The 11,544-nt window shown below is 43.3% G+C and overlaps 1 protein-coding gene across 1 annotated transcript in view; it reads right to left on the reverse strand.

Annotated features, from left to right (window-relative positions):
• Window positions 1–1,598: 1,598 nt before the first annotated feature.
• Window positions 1,599–11,544, reverse strand: part of LOC306818344 (gamma-aminobutyric acid receptor subunit gamma-3-like) — a 45,410-nt gene continuing 35,464 nt past the window's right edge. Inside the window, exons 6-10 of the mRNA XM_079335895.1 lie at window positions 11,425–11,507; window positions 9,442–9,579; window positions 8,086–8,238; window positions 3,798–3,994; window positions 1,599–2,125 (exon numbers count right to left, since the gene is read on the reverse strand). Coding sequence (XP_079192021.1) covers window positions 1,844–2,125; window positions 3,798–3,994; window positions 8,086–8,238; window positions 9,442–9,579; window positions 11,425–11,507 — 853 coding nt within the window. The 3' untranslated portion in view covers window positions 1,599–1,843. The remainder of the gene's footprint in view (window positions 2,126–3,797; window positions 3,995–8,085; window positions 8,239–9,441; window positions 9,580–11,424; window positions 11,508–11,544) is intronic.

The following is an 11,544-nucleotide window of genomic DNA, read 5'->3' on the forward strand; positions in this document are numbered from 1 at the left end:
ATGAGTAGAGTCAGAAGTTTGTGTAGAAAGAAAGTGACTGACATGCAGGAAAGGAGCCCCACCAGGTCGGATTTGATTTTGTGTAATGCTTCAGGATGCTACCACAAGACGACCCCATAGCAGTAAAGGAACATGTGGTTAATGACAATTTAAATATGTCCACAAAAGAAGCTCAACGGAAAAATACCAGGCAACATTATAAAAGTAAATTAACAAATTCAATTTTGTTTTTTTGGAGACAGTGACCTTTGACCTTTTGGTTTTTACCTTGGTCCACTCTCTCTAACCCCGCCCATGATATAACACACCGAAAATAATCCAACTGTAACAAACATTTGTTCTTCCTATTCATTTTTTTTACAAAATAGTTTTTATAGGTTATGCAAACTGGTCATACTCACATTGCCATTGGTCACAAAACCAGTAGAATTTACTGGTCCATTGCACAGCACTCCCAGGTCAGACCTAAGCTGTGAGCTTCTTACTAAGCATACATAAAACAAAAAAACCCATCTGAACCAGCTTGAAGCAATAGAAGAGAATACAGTGTATACTCATTGAAAAGTCAGTGCCTCACGTATGAGGCAAAGAAACACCCGAGAAGGCTCTTTTCCTCTTAATGGAGCTGCTTCATATAAATGCTCCGTTAACTGAGTTAGTCAGGACAGCGTGCGCTCACTGGGAGTTCAGAGTTTGAATACAGGGCTGGGCTTAAAGTCCCATCCTTTCCACAAGTTTGGCACAAATGATGGACCTTGTCGCTGCACAGGCCACTTTTGGATGCATTCTTCCCAAAATGTTCAAAGGAGATTATTAGAAGGTTTATTGGCTTGGTATGCGTTTATCGAGTTTTTTTTATTTTTAAGTTTTTTTTTTTTTTTTTAATGTCACCCAGCATTCATGAAAACCACATCAATGTTCTTTGCATCTACTGACACAGCATATCTTACTCATCATCAAGTACAAAAGCTCCGACTTCACAAACACTCGACCAGACATGATAAGCCCCTGACACTTATATTCAAATATTAACGTGGCCTTATTGACTTCCTGTGCAAACACAATTTATTTCAATAGTAATGCGGGAAAAAAAATTAAAAGCCTCTTCATTGAAAGTATAATTTGTTAGTGCTACAAATGATTGGTATTATCTACAGTGGTGGTGTTCTGAGTTGGTTATGTGAACAAATAAATGGCTAAAAATTAGGCCTGACCGATATTGGAGTTTTGGGTGAGATGCCGATATCGATATTGAGGAGTGAAAAATCCGATATTGGTATATCGGAAAAATATATAGATATAGTTATAAACATCCATCCGTTTTCATCTGCTTATCCAAGATTGGGGTGTGGTGGAAACGGGCATATCTGCAATAAAAGTAACCCATACGGATATGCGCTAATATCAGCCGATTTTATCCGCTTTAATCCGGTTCTACTCTAGCTGTGGTAGATGAGGTAACAGTAATAAAAGGGGGAACTCTGAAGCTGCTTCTCTTGGTGGTGCACCCTTTCTAAAGAAGGCACTTTGGGTGCTTCCCCATCTCAACAAAGCCCATTTCTAGAACATCTCTGAAGTCAGTTTTTTAAAGAGGGGGGGGGGAAATCTATTCATTGTTTGGATGGTGGCAGCTTTTACTGCCAAACGTTTATTTCTCTCCTGGAGACCCACCGCTCGCAGCTTCATGTGTGCCACGGTACTTTTAACAATACCCCATGTAGATGCAACAAATCTCCTCTCAGGTCAATGTCTGTTCCTCCACACTTAGATTTGACCTTTAACCACCAAACCAAAGTCCAAAGTGTTGGAGACTGGCTTTCATCAGCGCGCTTCCTGAGACAGACTAGAGGTAAAGGTAACTGACCCAGTATACGATATTAAAGAGCAGGAAGGATGTGGGGAAGAAAACTCGCGAGTACGAATCCAGCTCGCGTATATTAACGTGGATCCGTCCTTTCTTCCAGCCGCCTTCTTTACACTCCTCATAACAGCAGAAGAAGCTCGTGCAATCTTTCCCGTCCAGGCACTCGTACATGCAGTTGTCTTCATAGTCATGCCATAACAGGGAGTGGCCCGTGGGCATCATGGACCGAGGGGCGTGGCCAATTTTGAAAGACGAGTAGGCCTGTAAGAAATCACATCAGGGGAATGAACAAATTAGGCCTGCTCGTGCAGCACTACATACAAGATCAAATGGGACACACGTAATTAAACACATAAAGCATGTTAATGATTATATCAGGAAAATCTGGGCACAACTAAATCCTCAGAGAGACACCAAGTTACTAACTGATAGATTTAAACTGAAGCCTTTTATTGCGGTTTTAAGTGCAACTTTTTTATTGCAACTCTTAAGTGCAATATGAGCGTGGTAATGTAATACACTGACGGCAGCCACTTGGTGGCAGTGTCTGCATGTTAGACACAGAATCTTTGTTTTGTCACAGTTCAGTCAAACGTCATGATGTCAAAACTGGAATTTGAACCGACTTGTTTTGAACCACGAGCTGAAATCTTGTTTGATGCGAGAAGATAATCAGAGGGCTTTTACAAAATGTATGAACTGGAGCCTGTTGTTTAGTCTGTTCAGCCTGAAGGCCTCATTAGCAGACCAGACGTTACCTGTAAATCTAGCCTCACTACAATGCTCACTTAAAACAACACATCGTTTAACAGTAAGGCCGATTTCACTTTCGCGTCCCAGTGAGAGGAATTTGATTTGCAGCCAGGTAAAAGAACAAAACTATGTTTTGGGCTCAGCATTTTGTTACAGTGTCGTCCACTTAGGCTATTACAGGTTGTCCGCTCATTTGAAGATCTGACGTTCGCCTTCAGCTCCTGTAGCTCACATTCTCCACCTGAAGCACTGAAGGCTGCGACATCGGTGTTGGAAGGAATTTCTTGAAGTCGTCTTCGGCAGTTTTGACAGCCTCCCATGAGTGTACAAACGTGTGTGGAAGTGCTTATATAACAGACGTGAAAATGTGTTTTAAAGACAATTACAATCACCATACTACTCTTGACTACTATTTAACTACCAGCCAATTCACTATATAGGTTCTTGTTTACTTATCATTGGTCAACAAGGGTAACATTTCCTCTCATATTGTGATTTTATTCTTTAAATGATTTGCACAAAAAAACATCTTGCAAAGTGAGATTCCTCTCTTCCAATTTTGGGTGATTCCATACCCTTGATTTTTTTTTTGCTCTTTAATAAAATAGATGAACACCTGCAGATCTATATGTAGCCATGCAGAATAACCTAATGAGTAAAATGTTCAACTCCTCTAATCAGCTATTCGGTAGGGAAAGAGTTTATGATTTGTTGTAGGTATTCTGAGGTTTCTTCGTGGGTCTAACATCCATGGGTGAGGAAATTGTGAATTATGGTAAAATATGTGGCTTCCTTACTGACAAGGCAGCAGAGGAGGAAATGCCGGAGGAGGGGACCGCACACCACTTAATTGTTCAGTCTGAGCTGACAGCCTTTCTAGCCCTGAGACACATTCAGCAAAACTCTTCTGCACTCGGAGAAAGTACAGTAGTGGGAAGGTAGCTAGGGAGAGGGACACGCACAGAGAAGCACCGGCTGACTCAGTCTTAGGAGATGTGTGCTGGCAGCTTGAAAGCTCTCACGGCAGGTGCAGCCTTGAGAACGCCCACACAGAGCATTAGGCTCCAGCTCAGGAGCAATTGCTATGAAAAAAAAAGTGTTCCAACTGTATTTGATAAAAAAAAAACTAAAAAAAACATAAATACATTTTCTGTACTAACTGTATTGACCTCAGGCTTACCATTCTGTGCATCTTGGCAGGCGGCCTCGGTATACTGTAGGAGTAATAGTTGAGCATGGCGTATTCAATCATGGCAGCGAAGACAAACAGGAAGCAGACGGTGACAAACAGGTCCATGGCCGTCACGTAGGACACTCTAGGGAGCGAGTTCCTGGCCACTGTGCTCAAGGTGGTCATGGTCAGCACAGTTGTGATCCCTAAGAAAGCAATGCACACGAGGAATAAAGAGGCATTACTTCACAAAGTAAATGAGCAGTGCTTCACTTTCCACGTGAGACCTCAGGAGCAACGCTTACACAAACGGCACTGAGTGAGTCTGTGCCCTTCTCTGGGTTTTCTTTTTTCATCTCGATGCTCGGTTTAAAAAGGTAGGAGGCCTCCGAGTCCAGTGCTTTTACCTTATTGTATCATCAAGGCTCTGTATATGTGGCTTTAAGCTCCTCAAATTGGTTCACAGAGAAACAAGCTTCTCTCTGGCTCGAATGAGTGAAGTTAAATGAGATGTTAAATTGATTTAAAAAAAAAAAAAAAGACTGAGATAGAAGAAATTGAATTCAGGGGAATAATGGGGCTGGGGCTTCGTCTTAGTCTCTCAAAAAGAAGGTTGGATGTTAACACCAGCTCCTGTAGAGACATGTCGAAGCGCCCTCGGGAAATACTCCGAACCCCAAACGGCTCCTTCTGTTGTGCAGCGGCGTGTGAAAGGCTATAGTCGGGATTATGTTATACTAATCAACACTTTACATAACAGCCTCTGCCATCAGTGTCAGCGTGTGAATGTGGTGTGATGGGGGGGACAGCAAGTGTGATTTGCTGTGTAATAAGCACTTGAGTTGTCAGAAGACTAGAAAAGCAGCACACCAGCTCAAATCCAGGCATCAATGTGGAGAGGCAAAGAAAAGGGCAGCACATTTTCTGAAAATAAAAAATCTATCGACTGCAAAAGTTTACCTCTTAAACTAGCAACTAAGGCTCAACTACTGTTGCTGCCCTTTCCCTTGCAACCCAGGAGGATGCTGATCCACGCTGCCATCCATGAAGCGGTGGTCCCAAGCCAGCAGAAAATGACACCAATACTTCCTCAGGTCAGAGGAGTAGACTTCGACTGCAGGCGTCCGTTAGCATTGCGGTTATGTCACGCGCCCCGCGCACAGAGGTTATAGTCAGCGACCTTAGGTTCGAATTCCCCACGCTCTCCTCCCAACATTTCCTGTCTCTCTTTGACCGTCCCGTCTACTAAAGGGGGAGAACGGATTCACCTGCGAGCTCCACAAACGCACAACACAGCTGTGCTTGTGCACCCAATTAGGTCAATCAAGCAGGTACGAGGCCACATGCAACACAACCGCAGACAGAGAGAAGAAGAGAAGGTAAGAGAGGATGTGTCTGAACAGAGGCGCTGCTTGTCAACACGCAAGGCAGGCAACCGCTTGGGGCCCCAGACTTAGACTAAAGCAGGGGCCCTAAAATGTGCACATTTTGTAATGACGGTAGAAAACCTCCTCAAGGGAGCCCCATGTGACGGCACTCGCTCTCGTTGCTAAGGAATTATCTGTTTATAGCAAGACGAGGAAAAGTAAGCATCGGGACGCCGCTCGGAAGGGTCCCCCGGATGATTTTTTGCTTCGGGCCCCCGACAGACTCGGGAATGGCCACCATGTATGCAGAGAGGAGATGAGTGTGTGGGGAGAGAAGTGGAGCTGAAGGCGAGCGCCTACTCAACACACTTAAATGTTCTTGCAATTATTTTAGTATATCGAGATAAGTGGGAACAAAAGTTAAGTCCAGAGGCAATGATGCTGCTACTTCTTCTTTTTGTTGTTGTTGAGGTAATTGAAGTATCAATAACTTAGCTGATTTTAATTGTTTCCAATTGTGTTTTCAGTGCCTTTGTAATGTTTGTTCTCCTGGTGAAATACGATCAGTTCTTTCAAAAGGAGATTAACGGGACATTGCTGTACTGTAAGGCGCATCCATGACTCTTGTAAGCTCTCCATCTATCTTATCCATTTATATTTCTCTGCATGCTACATCTCACCCCTCCTCTATCTTTGTCCTTTTCTCCCTCTCTATCTCTCTCTTTTTGGTCCCTTTCATCCTCGTCTCCCACATGTCTTTCATGGCAGAGTGTGCCACTGCTTGCGCCTGTGGTTTCCATAGAGACGAGTTGCTCCCATCTATTTCAAGCTACCTCCTCTTGTCTAGTGCTCGTCTAGACTCTTTTTTTTTTTTTTTTTGTCGCTCAATAAGATTTAAGCGCATAATCGGGTAAATGAACAATTTGCAAATTCTAGCTCCTTAAAACTCCCCACCTTTAAAAACAAACAAACAATCTGGTACTGTAAACTGTGATCTCAATAAACGACCAAGTAACTTCACGTTTTTTTTATTTATTTTATTTTACTTGATCAGAAGCCACAGTGCCTACAGTACCTACTGCTCACAACTTGTGCTGTTAATTCAAATCAAGGTCACGGCTTTTCCTTTTCATTGATTCATTCTTACTGTGGTATTTGTTACGACGCGTTGCCATGGCAACCGGGGGAGATTCTTGTTCACCCAAGGCGTGTGAACAACAAAACTCTCACAGCTACCACACGCCGCCGACACACATCTGACTTGCTCTTCTGTAACGTAAAGCCTGGCGTCACGTTTAGAAAAGGCGCTACCAGGCATTATAGATAGGGATCACTTCATGTATGTGAATCTTCCTATCCTCCCAATGACCTGAACAGCGTTTACCGCACCAATTAGCCAACCATTTAACATCACCAAGCTACTCCAACTTGAATTATTTAACCGTTGTTTGTCGGCTGGATGACGCCGTTAACGCGGGAGCGCACCACATCCTGTCTGAGGACTTGAACGCCATCATCCCGGATATCAAAACTCAACCAGCTCACAGAGCCAGCATCCACCTGTCAGGGGATCACGTGTACAGTATAGTGCTTTTCTCGTCTTCTCTCTACAGATGCAGGATTTATTGAGGGATAGCGACAACAATTCCCCTTTATCTTCCTTTTTAATCAAATGTTCCACCTCCTTTCCTCCCTGAAACCTTTTTTACACGTTCCACTTCGCTCGATGATTCCTCCAACCTTTCCTCCGAGCGCAGTTGGGGGCGACTGATGTCCCTGTAACGGGCGCCGCTTTCTTGATCGGATTCCCACGAGCGGCATTGTCAGCACTTTCAATCACGCCGACGTAATTGTTGCTGACGAGCATCGGCGCGGATGACAGCTCTCAAAAGGAAAGCTCTTCGGTGTGCGGCGGTGGCAGCTCTTTGGATACCACCCAGAACGTGTTAGCCCTGAGGGACTGAGTAGGTTCAGCATCGCCTTCCTTTCTTTTTTTGCCACGATCGGACTGATCCTCCTCCCTCCTCGGGCCAATTCCCTCTGCTGCTATGTGTGCTTCACTTTGCTTTGTCCCTCTCTTGTGACATGCCTTTCTTACTCCCGTCTTTCCTCCTTTCTTTCAACCTGGGGATCAAGTATCAGGCCATCCCGAACAGAGACAGACCCAATGTACCGGAGAAGAAAGGCTAAATGACTTTTTATTGTAGAGCTGCAGTGGGCGTTATCAGGAGTGGGATTGCTAGCATCTGTGTCCTAGCTGCTGTCAGAGGGAGATCACAAGCCTTTTACTGCCTTTGGTCATACACCCCTCTTCACACTGTAAGCTCTATCTGAGGTTGTGGTTAACATGGGGCAGAGAGACGAGTCAAAGGAGTGATAGAGTGGCAGAGTCACAACGAGAGCAGCATGATAGAAAAAAATAACACATCAGTACAAGGGAGGCTCACAGAGAGCAGCAGATGGAACTTTGCTAGTTATTACTTAAAATGTTAGCCTTATTGTATCAAACAGCCGGAGTCTCTGCAAAATTAAAAACTGTCATCTTTCTGTGGATGACAAGGAGAGTAGATGACTCAAGTAGGTAGAGACTCATTTACATTCACACTTGTGTATTAGACAGATAAAAATAAGTGGTTAGCACTCTTGCGTCACAGCGAGGAGGTTCCTGGTTTGAATCCCAAGTGGGACAGAAGCCTCTCTGTGTGAGGTTTGCATGTTCTCCCCGTGCATGCGTGGGTTCTCCCTGCAGCTTCCTCCCACAGTCCAAAGACGCGCTCGTTAGGTTAATCGGTCCGTAGGCGTGAACGTGATTGTGTGGCTGGTCGTCACGTCAACGTAGGGGACGCGAACAGATCTCCTCCCTGCAAATCATTCACAGGAAAAACAAAAGAGTTCCAGATGATAGCTTCGGGGTCTGTTCAGTTGTGTACCTAGAGCTGTTCTTGCAGGCGTGGCGTCACTCTTGATCCAGAAGGAGACCCAGGAGAGGACGACAGTCAAGATACAGGGGATGTAGGTCTGGATGGTGAAATAGCCCATCCGTCTGCTTAGATCGAAGTAAACTGTCATCACCACATAGTCACCTGTTGAGAGGAAGAAGAGTGAGCACAGTCGCTTAATTTAGCGACAAAGGTCAACATGAAAAACAACAAAGCAATAAAAGAGGTATGAAGGGAAAACGTTTTTAGAGCATTTTTGACTTAATAAGAAACAAAATCTGTTGCACTGCAACTTTGATAAATCATAAGGATGTTAAAAATCACAAAAAAGCAGATTGATTCTCTCTCTCTCTCCCTCTCTTTCTCTCTCGCACCGACTTCTGACTCTATTCACTGTCCTGTCTGCAAAACAAAGGCTTAAAAAGCCCCAAACTAAACCACGACCAAAAAAAAATCCCTGTGATAATATGTTGCCACAATTTCCATTAAAAATGATGGACGACCCATCTCTCCACCTTCTCCCATTGTACGACGATAATAATGTCTCGAATGGTTTGGGGCACAAAGGAAAGATGTGTTTCAAATTAAGATGCGACAGTAAGTAGCTTTCTTACAAGGTCCTTAAACACAGCAGTGCTACATCTGAACTAATCTTGTTTTTGAGCTCAGTAGAAAATGAGTTTGGCTGTTTTGAGAATGCACTGGGAGTCCAGAAAACACATCATTTACAAGGCCCCCATCAATGCGGCTCGAGATAAGTGTGCTCATCAGTCACCCTTTCTGTGATCAGGGAAAAACTGCCATGGCTATTTGTCATTTGGGGTATGCAATTTGTGCTCCCATTGGCTAGCTTAACAGACAGCTGAATGTTTTATGTTTTAGTGGAAACATAGATGTGTTTTTTTTCTGTCATGTTGGACTGTTACAAAGACATTTTGTATAAGACATGTATACATCCGAGCTTCTAAATAATTGGAATGCTACTTCCTGTTATCAATCATCATGCAGAGACCCGCTGTTATTGAAATATTCATGACTGTAGGTTCATAAAGCCGAATGAGGTCCCATTATGCAAATCTGAGCATGGAGGACTGGTAAGCTAAAATATGCAACTCATAAGCATAATTATTTTCTTGTTAAGACATCAAAACACGCATTTATCTCCAAGGTTCACATGATGGCATTTATAGAGCCCAATGCCGATTCCATATGTCAACTCTCTGGTCCGACCAATATGGGATTTTTGAGGCCGATACTGGTATTGCGAATCTTTGTGCGTCTCACGATTAAATTTTGATTCCTGCTCGAGTCAATTCTTCTAAAAACAGCGTTTCGCATCTGGCTCACCTGATGTTGTCCTGAGCACATCTGTAGTGTTTCGGAGCCCCATGAAATCAAACTGGTAGAGCCTCCAGTACTTCTGATCGGAAGTCTGCACTGAGTTTCGGTCCCACCTGTAAACGATCTCATCTCGTGGGTAGCCGTCTGGAGAGCGCACAGAGAGTGGGTTCAGTGTGTGAAGAAAAGACAGATAAAGTTAAAAGAACAGAACAAAGGCAGCAATGCATTATTTGCACAACTTGTATTCAGACAGTTTTATATAAAACAGTTATATATTGTGCATTGTTGTGCATTGTAGTGAATCCAGACGAAACTAGTCTCATACCAACCAAAAGGACAAATAACCATGATGCCACTGATGAGGTTTTTTATAAACGTTAATATAGATGAGCAACATTATTGCCATCATATTGGTATATTTGGACATTTGTCTTATATGCAAACATTATGATTTATTTGTTAACTGTGCCTTTCTTGTCTTTCTTGGCCCAAGCTCCAAAATTCTTCTCTTCTCCCTCCAGAAGAAACGAGGCATATGCGCTGCTGTTCTATTACTTTGTTGCATAAACACAGCTGTCATGTTTCCCCCCCGCCTCTTATTTACCGACCAGCTCGTACTTAATTTCCTTTTCTGGGGGATTTTCTGTAGTTTTAAAATATGTGATGCCCAATTGGTCTCAAAACCTTGAAAATGTGTTTGTCATCTCTGAACATGGCGTTTCCTTTGTGTGTTTCCTAGTTCAGTGTTTCCTGTGTTATTTTTCCTGGTCCTCAGTGTTGTCTTGTTTCCTGTCTCTCTGTGTTTCCCTCCTGTCTTGATTACCCTGATTGTCTTCACCTGTGTCAGTAGTCGCACCTGTGTTTGATTACCCTGTGTATATAGCTGTGTGTTTCTTCCCCTCTGTATTAATTCAATGTCCTATGTTCTTTGTGATTCCTCGTCTTTTTTTGTTTTGTTTTGCATTGATTATTGAAGTAAGTTTTTGTTTGCCTTTTTGTTTTGTACGTGTGTGTATATAGTGAGCCATTTCAGGAAGTAACGTTCAATATGACAAGATAAAAATGTAAACAAATGAATAAATAAAAATTTTATCAGCGCTGTCTTGCTTTTATTATCCCATATGGACCTCAGAGGAACAGACTGTACACTAATATGACCACTGATGTAGAAATCAAAATTAGACGAACACAAAAACCAACAACACTTTGTTTGATGCGACAGTGGGATTTGTAGTTTTGTTGGATCTAAAAACTACAAATCCCACTGCTGCATCTGCAGAACATTCAATCGACTAAAGAGGCTGCAAACAATGTTGAGGTTTCCTTCATCTCCTCGTCGTCGCGGTAACAAGCAGTTAAACAAAAAACTGGCACAGAGACACAAACCACAAACTTTCACGGTTTTGTTTGTCTTTTAGTTTTCTGTTTCAGAGTTTAGATTTCCACGTTTTAATTCCGATCATAGTGTGTTGATTGTTTACTTGTTTAGCCTTTGAGTGTTTTCTCAAGACTAAACGATGAATTTCTCGCGGAGTGCAGGTACGAGAGAGATTTAGATTGAAGGCTACTGAAGGATTGCAGAAGTCCCTTTTATCCGTCTGTGCGATCACAAGCTACATGCAGTATTCTATATTACTTGTGTCCTTTTTTTTTTTAAAGATTTGTTTTTGGCCTTTTGCCTTTATTGATAGAGGACAGTGGATAGAGTCGGAAGGGGGGAGAGAGTGGGGAGAGACATGCGGGAAGGTGGCCACAGGCCGGACGCGAACCCGGGCCGCCCGCGCGAGGAGCGAGGCCACGCAACATGGTACGCGCGCTGTCGCTGCCGCTGAGCTATCGGCGCCCCGATTACTTGTGTCCTTTAAGGTAAAATCAAGTCGGGCATGAATATTGAGTTTTTTTGACGTCGAATGGAATGACAAAGTATTGCTATGCATAAATGCGTGGGTATTTATCAGTGTTTTTCTGCATGCTTATTCCAATATTCACAGCTGGAGAAGACGAGTGGACAGGAGTGTTCATCCATTGGGAAGTTATGGAGTTGCAGCTGGCATTCTGCGTTAATGGTCATTCTGGAGAGAGAGAGAGAGAGAGAGAGAGAGAGAGAGA

This window comes from Symphodus melops, assembly GCF_947650265.1.
Source record: "Symphodus melops genome assembly, chromosome: 23".
Lineage (NCBI taxonomy): Eukaryota > Metazoa > Chordata > Actinopteri > Labriformes > Labridae > Symphodus > Symphodus melops.